Source organism: Falco cherrug, chromosome 7, assembly GCF_023634085.1.
Source record: "Falco cherrug isolate bFalChe1 chromosome 7, bFalChe1.pri, whole genome shotgun sequence".
Classification (NCBI taxonomy): Eukaryota; Metazoa; Chordata; class Aves; order Falconiformes; family Falconidae; genus Falco; species Falco cherrug.
Genome location: NC_073703.1, coordinates 26225304 through 26239171, shown reverse-complemented (window position 1 = coordinate 26239171; position 13868 = coordinate 26225304). Strand labels below are relative to the sequence as shown.

Here is a 13868-nt window from a genome sequence, read left to right as displayed (position 1 = left end):
AGTGGGAAATTGACTGGACCTTTGGGCTTGAAGGGTGGCGTGATGGAGAACCGGTGGTCACTTGCTCATGTCATCCACTGGGGATCAAAACCAGGAACAATACTGTACAATGTCATTATTAACACCAAAACCATGGAACCCAGTGCACTTTTGGCGAGTTCCTAGATACCAGACTGGGAGCAGTGGTCAATACAGGGGTCTTGACAGGCTGGAGAGAAGGGCAGACAGGAGTGTTGTGAAATTAGCTGAGGGAAGTGCCATGTTCTGCCCCTGTGGAGAAGCAACCACCCAATGTACCAGTGCATGTTGGGGACAACTGGCTAGAAAGCAGCTTTGCAGAAAGGGAGCTGGGTTGCCCTGAAGACAAGCTGAAGATGACCCAGCAATGTGCCCATGCCAAAAAGGCCAACAGCAAGCAGGGCTGTACTGGCAGGACTGCAGCCAGCAGGTGCAGGGCAGTGATCTGTCTCCTCTCTTCAGTGCTTGTGAGACTGCACTGGACTGCACTGTCCAGTTTGGGACTCCCTAGTGCAAGAAAGACATGGATGGACCAGAGCAAGACCAGTGGAGGCCACAAAGATGATCTGGAGCTAGAGCAAGTGACGTGTGGGAGGAGGCTGAAGGAGCTGGGTTTGCTCACCTTGGGGGCGATGCTCAAACTTTGACTGGATGAAGCCTGAGCAATCTGATCTAATCAGCATTGCTTCAAGCAGGGCTCTGACCAAAGGCCTTCAGAGATCCCTGCCGATGGAGATCATTCTACAGCTCTGTGATTCATTAGAAGGCAAAACACTGGTGTGGAAGTGGTTGTTTGAATTCAGTAACGTCTTCTCTCCCCAGCATGTCATTGTCTATGTAAGAGCTGATGAAAGCCCTGAAGACCTATCGCCCTTGCCTTGGCCTGGACCTTACGTTGGTCAGGAGATGCTTCTTTTTGAAGATGCTTAGCAGGAACAAGCGCAGTCTCCTTTAGAAATACAGTGGTTATGGTATTTCAAGCATAATTCTGCTCTGTGTCAAACATTAATTGTTGACAGATGATATCAAAATCTGTCACCAGTTTGCATGTGACTCACCATTTAACCTTTAGAGCTGGGAACGGTAACTTTAGATACAACTAACTCTGAATCGCACATCTGAGTGCCCAGATCTAATAATAACAACATGAATGGATCCTTTTAAGTTTGTTGTTTCAAAGCATCAGAGAAAAGGCATTATATTTACCCGTAAAGCCACTGAAATTCTGGGCTTCCTATAATATTTCTTCTAGTATAATTGAGTAAAAGCAAATAAAACTTTTATCTTGATCTACAGAGCATTTTTAATGGCACAGATTAATCTGAAAATGTATATTAGCAGCCAGTTCAGACTGCTTAGTGTGGGTGATTATTAATATGTAATATTGAGGATGGGTTTTGGCAGCTTCCAACACAGAAATAATCCACAACAGTAACTTCTACCAAGAAAGATGAGTATTTCAATACGTGACTTTTCAGCTGCATGACATAGTTCATTCAGATCACAGCTGAAGCTGGCATTCTGTCTGGGGCATGTGGTGGGAAACAAATTGAAAGAGGCTTAATTCACTTTTAATCCCTCCATTATGCATTAGTCTGTCACGATAAACTTGCTTTGTTTCCCTTCATTTAGACAATACAGTGTTAATAGAATTATCTCATTTCGAAAAAAAATATTTCTCTTAGCATCCCCTGGCATTCTCAGAGGGTGCGACAGCAAGATGTGATCCTGCATTAAAGAGGCTTGAAATCCTCTTACAAGAAATACAGGCAGCTGTATACTCAGAGCCGAGTACTGAAGGTAGATGGTTTTAATGCTATAGCATAAGGCAATATTAGAAAATAAAGCTAGGAAGGACCCCAGGAGGTTGTCTACCCCATTCTGCATGGCAGACTGCACTAGATCTAAACCTTGTCCCACCAATGTCCCTTTAACCTGGCTGCCATCAGCAGAGGTGCCCCATGGTTGGCAGGCAGTCTGGCCCATCGCTCTGGTCCTGTCCACCACGGCATGAAGAAATTATCCTCTTCCCCTTTGTGGCAACATTTTCTGTATTTGTGGATGGTTACCTTGTCCCATCTCTTCTGCTGGATGACTTGCCTAGCTCCTTAATTTTTGCCTGTGAGTCATACCATCTCCACCTCAGCTGTTCCTGTTGACCTCCTCTGTCCACCTTCTCGGTGAGGTTCAGTGCTTCAGGGCATGTCGAGTACTCCACAGCACCCGACCTCATAACCACGGGGTTCAATGCAGGGCTTGTTCCATACGTTTCCCAACTAAGTTCTTGTTTATGCATCACTGTATGATAACTCCCTTTTACCCAGCAGATATTGCTAATGTTGGCTTTGTGTCCAGATTGCCATCCACCATCCCTGAGGGTCCTTTCTGCACAGCTCCTCGTTAGCCAGTCATTCCTAATCCACTAATGGTGTGGGCGATTGTTGCTGTTGCAAGACAGGATTTGCCTCACCTAACTAGCGGTCTGAAAGCTTAGGTGTCTGTAGTACACCGCTTGTTCAGGGAGCATTGCACTCGGTGGAGAGAGGGAGAGAGATGGCTCTGAAGAGAAATTAATCCCGTCTATTTTTGGAGAGCAGGAATTGTGCTTTAGGGGTGCTTATATCTCATTGAGATACATGACCTCGGATTGCATGCCTGACTTTCGGGTGGTTGAAATTAGCTGAGATGTTTTTAAACCTACATGTACAACCGTGCATCTAAACATAGTGATGAAGGGGACAGTTCCATGATTGGGTTAAGCTGATTTAACACTGCTCTGCTGCTAAAGGGAGGATCCTGCTTTCCCTTCATACCCTCTTGATAAAATGTCCACAGAATGAATAGTTCATACAGTGTGGGAGCTGTGAGCTATTGTAGTCATCTCCAGAGCGTAACCACCGAGGAAGTGCTCTGAATAGCAAACGTATCCGCCTCCCTTCCTCCCTGTTGGAGCTATCAATGCCACATCTGTGCGTGAACGGCAACACGAGCAAAGTGCGAGTCATCAAAGTGCTGCTGCTGCTGGATGAAAAGCAGCCAGGCAAATCGGGAATAAAGAGATGAGTCATCAAAGCTGCATCCCCATTGGTTAAAAAAAAGAGGATTTCAGAAAAAGTTGGAGGAAGAAGAATAAAAAAAAAAAGGCTATTGAGAATGGAGAGAGAGCACCGGGAGTGAGCTAAGGGTACCTGGGCTGGTGCTCCAAGCCAGCTCGTTCACGTATACGTGAACATATAAAGACCGAGTCCAGGTGAAAATGGAACTTGTTAAATACAATCTTATACTTTGCTTTATTTCTTTCCTCTAACTCCCCTCTCTGCTTCCCCTGAAGCCTCATAATTGTCCAGTTTTGATTGTATGCCCAGACAAAATGTTCCTGCACATTACTCAACTTTTAAGCCTCTCTATTTTGGTGGCAGGCTCAGGGGAAACTGGAAAATATGAGGATTTTTTAATCTCTGACCAGGTAGCATAATCAGAATGAGCAGTTCCTGCTGCTACATGGGGGACACCCCCCCCCCAGTCTGAGGTTACAGCACTAATGGGTGGCTCTGGCAATGGTGGGGGGCTGCCCTGGGTGGGGGGAGCCACCCCTTTGTGTTAGAACAGGTCTGGGTGCTTTTGCAAAGGTGAGAATTCACCCTGTGTGTCAGCATAAAGCTGAGCATATATTACTTCAGAAATGCCATGTATGAAGTCAAAAAGGGACACGTGCTTGAAAGAATGGGGATTTGAGAACTCTGCTTTTTCCTGTGCCCCTGGAAGCACTGGAATTTTAAAGACAATGAAAATTATATGGGAAAAAGAATACGTTAAAAAATATTAAAAAAATGGTTAAGCTATATGGCAAACTTATCTGGTTTCTGTATGTAAACACAACATTTTTTAGAACTGGAAGTCGTTACAGCTGGAGTATTTTGGTGCTCTTCTCCACATGGATTGCATGTGGCACCTGAACAAGATACCACTGAAGTTAAGAGCTCCACGTGACCCGTCACTGCTTGACAGTGACTTTACAAAGACATGTTTTTACAGTGATTTTACAATGATTGAGCACTGGCAAAGGCTGTCCAGAGAGGTGGAGTCTCCATCCTCAGAGACAGTCAAAAAACATCTGGACACAGCCCTGGGCAACGTGCAGTAGGGGACCCTGCTTGAGCAGCTGGTTGGACAGATGCCCTCTGGAAGTGCCTTCAACCTCAACCATCCTGCGATTCTGTGATGAATTCTGCTCCTAAGCCTGCAAAGAGCTCATGTTTAACTGTCTCTGCATAATTTTTCTCCCTTGGCTTTTTTGCCAACTCATTGCCAAGACAAAAAGTGAACTGCCCTGGGAAGCATTGCCCCTTTCCAGCAGAGTCCGCAGCTAAGTTTGCATGTCCTGAGAGAACAGATGAACTGCTGGCACATGTAGGTGCATGTTTGCTTGATAATTTGGCCCACCTGATTATTTTATCCTGACTGGTTCAGTATGTGCTGGCATTTCTGCCTAGAAGAGTTTCTTTTGTCAGATCAACAAGTAGGACTGTCAGATAACAGTCAGAAGATTAAGCTTTCTCAGTAGCAGCAGGGGGGGTAAAGCAGAGAGGATGGGTGTATAAAAATAATTTCCATTGGTATATTCAGTTTTGGGGTTTTTTTTTTGGTGTGCTTTTTTGTTGTTGTGGGTTTTGGGTTTGGAGGCTTTTTTTGGGGGTGGTGGGTGGTGGTGGTGGTGGTTTGGTTTTTTTAAGGACTATTGATGAAAAGAAAGGATCAACCATATTGCAGCATGCTGTGGCTGTGTGATCAATTTTTTATTTTTAACCTCTAATTCAAAATCTGGACCTCAGCTGGGAATTATAACCTATTCTTTCTTGAACTTTACTGAGTAAATAAGTACAGAAATGATACTTCCAGCCTAGCAGGGACCTCAAATGTTCTCTGGTTTTGCTCTGACTTGAAAGGGACTATTCATAATGTGTATAGCTTGGAGTACATGCATTGTATTCCTGCAAGAAATCACGGTTGTAAATGAAACAGATGCATACACACAGCGAGACGTATATATGAAAGTATAATTCAATTATGTTCTGTCACTTCAGTTCTGCATATAAAATAATTCACAAAACAGGAGGAAATAATGTCCTTTCATTTTTATTCATCATAGATGAGTGAGCTGTCAAGGACATGACTTTCTGCCTCTACTTCGATATTGCTATTAAAGTACTAGTTTTCTTTTGCATTTCCAGTAATCCCTAAAGCCAATTGTGACATGTTCTCAATACCATATACCCAGTCTAAATACATATATTTGTCTCACTGTAATTATAACACACGTTGGCATCAGATTTTTTCTGTATGCTACAGCAATGACAGATATCTTTTTCCTTCCACAACGGTATCTGTCTCAAATACGCATCCCAGGCAGCAGTACAGACTCTGCTCCTTTCAACTTCAGTGAACATCTGTATCGGATCATTGATTAGAAGATGTTTCCAGCCTCCCTGCCAATGATGCTGTGGCACCTCTGTTTCATCTAGAAGCATTTTATTGTGGAGCCGGGTTGTTATGTCGAAGGTGCTTGGTGAAGTGGCATTGTTAAGCATGTATCTTAGAGTGTTAATGATAACTTAATGACTGCTGGCTTTGTGCTGGCTCTGAGAAACTTTTGCCCCAGTTGTTAATCAAAACCAGTGTGGCTTTGCATGCTATTTTATTACTCCGTGAGGATTGGTATATGTTGTAGCCGCATTTTATAGTTAACCTCCATCTGTATGGCATCAGTGTCTAACTTGGGTGCACATGTTAGTACTAGGTAAAAAAAAAATAAATATGGATGCAGTTCTGATTTAAATTCTCTGCAGTGGCTTGCCTCGCAGGGCTGTGTGTGGTGACCCGGTGTGCTTCCAATAGCACTTTGTCGTACGCACTATTGGGTTCACAGCCAGGCTCTACGGGCCTAGGAAATACATTGGATGCAGAAGCAATACTTGCACACGAAAACTTCTGAATTGAAGTCCCTTTAAAAAGGATGCAGCTGCAATATGAATGGGGACCTGAACAGTTTCCCTCGTCATGAGTAGTGCCTTGTTCTTTGCGGGGAAGAGCTCGCAGTGGCACTGCGGCTGTCTTTGTCCCCTGGCAAACCAACCATGACTTTGAAATGTGGGGCTGGCGCTCAGGAACCCCTACTTCTAAAAGGCAGTAAAGAAGCAGAGCTCTTTTGAACACTGAGCCATTCTCATTACGATATCTAAATACGATGTTTGGAAAGCTTGTTCCATGCACTCACCCATGGAAATATTTACCAAAGCTTGCTATTATTTGATAATGAATTTTATTATTCCTATCAGAGAGTTGAGAGAAAGTTTCCACTGGGCAGGTTGCCTGGCTGAGTCTCTGCCAGTGCCCGGGTGAAGGTTCTGGCTGGGAGATGCTTTGCTTGCCAAACCTGCGTGGCCCAGCATTTGTCTAGTTGATCCTAATGGCTGGTGGTCATCTCAGAGAGACCTCAGCCAGGGTGAAGCTTTGGAAGTGGCTTTGGGGGTGGTGATACACTCCATTTAGTACTGACTCCTTTTGACAGGGATATTTTTGTTGCATTAGGAGTTCTGTATAAATTTATCAGATTTCATACATGAGCAGCTCCTGCATCTCCATCAGTTCTGGTATTGTGCAGCTGTGTTGGCTCTGATGCTTAATTTTCCAAACTGGTACTGAACTTAAAACCATAAAATGTCTTCCACTCTATGTGAAATTGAGGATATCGGTCCTGTATCCACGTCTGTGTGTCAGCGTGTCTCCGTGACCCAAACCACCGTGACCCAGGGTTTCATGGTATGAATAGGTGGAGCTCTGGGGCTAAACACTGAAAACCTGCAGACTGTTTTCCTTAAAAAATTCAGCCTGTTAAGGAGAGGAGATGAATAAGAAGGAAGGCAGCAAAAATACACAAATGACATAATGCGAGATTAGACCAAATGCAGAAGAATACAGCAGCAGAAAATAATAAAATGTATCTCTGAATTAACCCCTTCTGTTGAATTTTGTGGGATTCTCTTCAAGATTTAAGCAGAAACTGAGGAGCTTGTTCTTATGCCAGGAAGCAGCTGCTTAGCAGAGGAAAATTCTGGGCTGGTGTAGTTGTGCATCTTTTCTTTCAATTGCTCAGCTACCTGCTAAGTTCTGGGGGCCTTGGAGCACCTTGCTTTTGAAGTGACTTTCATACAAGAAGATTCCTGTGTGAAAGCGGTGACCAGCAAAGTACCTTGCTTGGTGAAACCAGATTTTGTAAAACTTAAATCATAAAATCAAGATTGGAGGCAAAACTTGGCTTGGCTTACTGTCACTACGATATGTGTCTTTTTGAATGACCTCGGTTGGGACCATGTGGAGGCTTGTTTGTAAGGATGTGAGGGTCTTCACGAGCCTCAGAGAGCTTAGGTTACCTTTCTGTGCTTTTTGAAAAATGAACAAGCAGAATGTCAGCACTGGCTCCAGCCTTGTTTCAGGAGAGCAAGCTGGGCTGTAGAAGTGGACGGGAGCTCGGCTCACACTTTGATGCCTGCTCCCACAGTTGGTGAGGGGAGCCGTTGGGTGAAACCATTTGTACCTTGGAGGCTGAAACCTGACTCCCCAAAGCAATATACATAGAAAAGGCAAACCCAGTGTATTCCAAACTTGCACCAGGAACACACAATTGCGTGTAGCAGCTTTTACAATAGTGTCATTTTAATAAGAGTTAGATCTTTTGGACAAGTCTTTATCTCCTCTTCTTTCTGACTCAGTTCTGTGATTTCCTGCTGTCTAAAAAATATCACAGCTTGAGATGCTGGGACCGCATTGTGGTCTCATAGCTGGGGTTCAGTCATGCTTGGCTGCTTTGCAAATGCAAAGGATGTATAAACACATGCGTGTCCTTTTGAATCAGATCCTGTCTGTCTTGAACAAGAACCAGCAGGAGACATTTCAAAAAAGTGCATAAAAAGTGTGCAGTAGACAGATATGTGATAGTCTGCCCTCCCATTCCAGAAAAGGATACATTTTATACCCTGAAGCATGAGTTTTAATAATCCTTCAACAATATTTTGATATAATCATCCACTATTATAATTGCTCTGGATCATCTTGTCATCTTTATAAATGCCTACTCCATTTTTTAATCATGCTAGACCAAAAAAAAAAAAAAAGTGTGGTGATGAATTACACAGTTCAGATTTATTCTGTATGTGTTTTGCCCCAAAAGTTTATAAATAAATAGAAGAAATCCATTTTAAAGTGAGCATTAGGTCAAAGCTTCAGTTTTCTGAAAGTGCAAGGATGTAAGTGGGTTTGAGAAACACTGAGATCAATGTAAGGTTGGCATGTGTGTTGTTAAAAACGGCACTTTCTGCCTCTTCCCATCTATAGGCTCCTGATGAATTTGTAAATCCTCATCCTAAAGGTAGGATTGATGTCACCCAGTCACCCATCTTCTGCCATCCAAATCTTACCTGTCTAGATTAAACTAATCTTTGGGCTCTGCCTGGAGTCTGCAGAGGGATGGATACCACAGGGGAAGATTCTTGCTGGAAGATAGTTCAAGGTAGATAAGAGGAATCGCCTTTTGGCAGTACCTCTTGCTGTCATCGAAACTAGAACAGGGGGAGATCTCATGCGACAGTGAGCTCCATTTCCCTGGCTCAAAGAGGAGCTAGTCCTAAACCTTTTGTCTTAACAGCTGTTTTCACAGAAAATCTAGAGAAATTCTCCAGCAGCACCGACCATCCCAGTCCAGGGCTTACTGTCCCTACTGTTAGATGGGGTTTTGTCATTGTGCCTTCATTGCTCCTTTCTGTGCTACAGCTTTGCATTCCCAGTCTGTGTGGAGAGGCAGCTGTTTGCAGCTGCATTGCTGCAGCATGCTGTGGGGACCAGTTAGAGGTGTGCCTCCAGTTTGGGAAGGGGAAGCATTTCTGGATGGAATCAAACAGGGGAGCTATCCAGTAAAGCAGACCAGCAGAAGACCTACATGCTTTTAATTAACCCAAGTCAATTAATACAGGTCTTCCAGCAGATGACTAAACTTGTGATTTAGCTCCATTTGTTTCCACATTTAGGTCCAGGTTGATGTAGAGAAGTGAACACAAGCACTCTCTAAATTAAAGCTAAAGCTTCTGCCACACCACCATGTCTGAGAACATTGCTGGGGTTGTCGACCATTTTGGATTTTTTGCCATTTGCCTCCTTCATTCCCTGTCTAACTCTCCCTGCTTCTCTCTTTCTGTCTCCCCGTTCCTTACTGAAACAGCCAGTCCGAGCTGTGATGAGAAACCACGGGTCTCCAGCTTGTGTTTGGCACATGAGCAGGTGGGTGTTGACCACCACCTTTCTCCATCCCTGGCTGGAAGGAGGACGGGTCAATGTTGATTGCATAGCGAGTGGAGGTTGCGCTGTCAGTGTGGGGCTGGTGGTGGGGCTGAGCATGCTTCAGCGGTAGAAGAACGAAGTCCAAGTGACCACCAGGAAAATTCAATTCTTTCCATTCCAAGGCCAGAATCTGGCAATGTGCATGTTGTATATGCCGATAATATACATATTTTACATATTACACATGTAAAATAAATACACATAATAATGTGTATGACAATAAATCAGCCAAACAGTGCAGTAGACCCAATTCTATCCTCATTTGCACCATAAAGCTGAAAATAAGAGGTTCTGTGTTATTAGTGTGTTGTGATATGTTGTGGATTATGTAAAGGATTTCAAGCTAAGAAATACCAAAACCATGGCTTGTTGTTGCTGTGGATTAATTTTCTATTCATAGTAGGTATTTGACCCTTTATATACTACACTGACTTTCATTTGCTGAAAACTATTAACAACCCTTCTGAATTTCTTAATATTCTTTGGTGTAAATCAGGCTTCTAACAGTAGCAGCTGAGAGTACTGCTGAATTTTTGTTTCTGTTTGTCTAGGGGGTAGGCTGTAGTTAAGTGAAATGTGTGCTGTAAGTAAAGAGCTATTGCTGTATGCAAACCGTAATTTTCGTGTACTTATTGTTTCGAATGCTGTGATGAAAGGGATGTATCACAGTATTTTTATCACATCAGCTGCTACCTTTGTCTCTCTACCTGAAGGGTGGCAAAGGGCCCCCTTTCATCCGGAGGATTACGAGGCCATTATGCTAAACAGCACCACCAGGCTGGGTTGACATTGTTGGAGCTTTCATCTTTTGTTCTAAGTTTTGAAGCATTATTTGTTTTTCTCTTGTTCCCCGCATCATGACTTGATGTTTAGTGAGAGCAGAGAGCAGCTCCTTGGCAGAATGGTTTAGGAAAAATCATTAAACTTGGGAGGGAGGGAGGGACGGAAGGAGAAAGAGGGGCCAGCTGAGTGCTACCCTGTGGCTGGCAATGACCCTACGGGTCTGGAGCTCAGTTCTAGCTGCACAGCAGGTACCTGGATCCCTGCTTCTGCCACCTTCACCCCAGCAAAATCTACTGAAGCATGAAGCATGACATACTGCCCAGTTTCATACCTCTAATCCCAAACCAGGGATTCATCAGCTGATGGATAAGAGGTCAGAGGATGTGAGCAAGGAGGCACTGACAGAGTTAGTGTGCAGTGCTGACTTGTTTTCTGTATTTTTAGCCACGCACCCAGTTTCTTCACCTTTAAGTTGGTCACGTGAACCCAGGAATTCATGCTGGGAAGTTTCTGCAGGGTTCACAAGGTGAGAGGAGCTGGAAGAAGGGGCCTTGCTTGTAAACCTCTGCTCTCCTGCCCTCTTAGAAGCGTTTCCCTGGCAGGGAACGGGTTGTCTGTTCTCTGTGTATTAGGACAGGTATAAATGATCTGTTTCCCATTTCTGTGCTTTGGCTTCTGAATGCAGAGAAAGCTAATTCCTCTTGGGTGAACTACAAATAAAGAAAACTCTTATTTTATAGTTGACTTTTGTATTTGCGTTCAGTGATTAGTGTGTATTCCTTTAATATTGAAATAAGATTCATAGATAAAGCAGAACACACAAGAATATATCTCTGTAATAATGAAGATAGTGATAAGATTTTTGGATGTAACATTTTTATTCCCTTTCATTTTTCATTGTCACGATTTCTGGCATTCTTTGCCCAGAATTTCAATCCTTCAACTTTATGTCTGTGTTTAGTATTGCTGGTTTTTCTGTACCAGCAGTATGTATTTACGTATTGGCGTATGTCTTCTGCAGTTTAGAGTATGCCTTCAAGCAAAGCCTGAATCCAGCAAGGGTGGATTCCTCAACGCAAATGACAGGGGATGTCACAGCTCAGATTGTGATTTTAAATTCCAGCATCTAAAATGAATTGCCCTGCTCTGTCCCTTCACACCGAGCATTTCTGTTTCTCTTCTTGCATTATATGCAAATATTTAATGGAAGAGGCAAGAAGAGAGAGTGAAATTTAATCACTTGTTTCTCCTTTCTGAGAGTAGCATCATCTTTCTGTTAGCCTGTGCTGCGATGTAGCTCAGCTGGTTTGGTGGTCCTGCCCAAACAAAGCCTCAGCAGCTGGTCATGGGATACTGGATGGAAATTAGTAGGGACCCAGGTCTGTACCTCTCGGGCATGTCTGTGAGGAGATGGAGCTGTGGCCACACTGTCTCTGGTGCTGAGCTGCAGGTTGCACAGCTTATAAGGGAAAGAAAAGCAGCTGTGCTGGATTCTTCAGTTTCTCTGTGTGCCAGGAGATGTTGTTGCAGGGGAGATGGCTCTTCCTGATTCAACAGACCCAACTCAAACTCTACAAATTCACCTCAGTTGGCAGCCAGGTCACAAGGGAGGGGGGTGGCTTAAGAGGGCTGGGTTTCAGTGGGTTGGATCTAATTTGAAGTGAACAACATGCTTTCCGTCCCAAATAAGAAGATTGTTACTAATTCCTTTCTTCCAGGGTTTAAAATCTGGTGTGCTGGCACCAGCCCCATACATTACCCCTTACTTCCCAAGCACAGCCACAGGGGCATTCATACATCCATCCTTGTCTGTGGTTTGACAGCAAGGAAGACGATGGCTGAGCAGGATGTGGTTTCGGGGTGGGGGTGGGGCATCAGGACAGGGGGCACCCTCCTCAGGGGGCACAGAGTTGTGTGAAGAGCGCTGTAGCTGACATGCCTTTGCTGATCTCCCTTGGCTTGAGCGTCCTTGTCAGGACAGAGCCACACCACAGACATCACCCTGCTACACCTTTCTCTTCTGCTTGTGTTTTGCAGCATCTCCTTCAATTAAGCTTCTTGTGGATGACCCGATAGTGGTGAACCCTGGAGAAGCGATCACCTTAGTCTGTGTGACGACAGGAGGGGAGCCAGCCCCGAGCCTGACGTGGGTGAGGTCTGCCGGCATCCTTCCCGAGAAGACAGTCCTGAATGGTGGCACTTTAACGATACCTGCCATCACGTCAGAAGATGCCGGCACGTACAGTTGCATCGCCAACAACAATGTTGGAAATCCTGCTAAAAAGTCCACCAACATCATTGTAAGAGGTAAGTCGAGCTGGCAAACTACTGACCTTTATCTTGGAAGATTAATTGAATCCGGATCTGACAGGATAGCAATAGTGGTGTCCTGTAGGTATTCCAGATGTGTTTCTGGTCATTTCTACTGATGTGTGAGATGAATTAGTGCTGGCCTCAAATAGCCAGTGGCTCTCACACTGGGCTCAAACCCCTGAGCTGGAACAAGGGTGGCGTGGTGCTGCTTCGAGTTGTGAAGATGCAGCAGCTCTCCCATCCAGACTGGAGACAAACAATCGCCGAAGGACACCGTGTCTTGTGGGCATTACCTGTGCTGACCCCCTGCACGCACTGTCTTGGCAGTGAATGCATCCTGAGCTCCTGGAGATGTCATTACCTACTTCGCCCTTTTCTTCCTCCTCATCAGCTTGAACGTGTTATTGAAATTAAGGTTGTTATGCATGCTGTGAATCTGCTGCCATCAGACGACTGCTCCCTGGGTAGGAGCTTTAGATTAGTACCTATGCTTTAATTACACTAAATAGCAGGATAAATGTCTGTCTTGGATAAAAGTAAGAGAAGAGTGCTTGCAGAACAATTACTGCCAGGTGGAGAGAAGCTCTCCCTGGTTGTTTATCGCCTTCTGGATAACCCCAGGGAGCTGGGCAGTTGGTTTGAAGAAGGAGTTCGATTGGCTGATAGGCATCATCAAAGTGGATTAATCTACCTGAACCAAACAGTTCATCTGAAACTAATTTTCTATAATCTAATCTCTGAATGGTAGTGAAACATAAACTCCCACACTATAGGAACTTTAAATAATAGCATGTGATTAATCATACTCAGGAGAAACTGCTGTGTAAAGTGCCAGTGGTGTGAATATTTTATGAGAGCCATAACCCCTGTTCCCTTCTTATTGCCCAACATATCATGCTCTTCAGCAGGACGAGGGATTGGAAGCTATTTCTGTTCTGGGGGTCAGGCAGAGAGCATTGCATCAGCCTAGGTCTGCAGGAGTTTTATCAGGAGATGTCCACAGATTTATTTGAAGTATTGTATTTCCATTTGAATTTTTGACATTTAGCTTAGGGGTTTTGTTGTCAAGAGGCAAAAGCAGTCTTGTTTCAGGAACATAGCATCAACATTAATTTGCTGTGATTTACAATGATGATGAGGTTGTGAAGGGGAGACGCGAGTGAAACACACACTTGGAATAAGCCAAGGGAGAGGAGAGGCTTTGTGTGAAAAGAAATCTCAATATTTTAATTGACCCAGCAGACAGCACCGGAGAGCCCAGAGGAAAAGCCAAAGCCCCTAGCTCCCCGCAGACACAAATTTCATGAGTCATAGCATAATAATAATGTGCCCTCACATTTTTATTTATAGAAGACCATGCCTAT

At 44.2% G+C, this 13868-nt stretch overlaps 1 protein-coding gene across 1 annotated transcript in view; it reads left to right on the top strand.

Annotated features, from left to right (window-relative positions):
• Positions 1-13868, top strand: part of MDGA2 (MAM domain containing glycosylphosphatidylinositol anchor 2) — a 394427-nt gene that overhangs the window by 216424 nt on the left and 164135 nt on the right. Inside the window, exon 6 of the mRNA XM_055717155.1 lies at positions 12229-12498. Coding sequence (XP_055573130.1) covers positions 12229-12498 — 270 coding nt within the window. The remainder of the gene's footprint in view (positions 1-12228; positions 12499-13868) is intronic.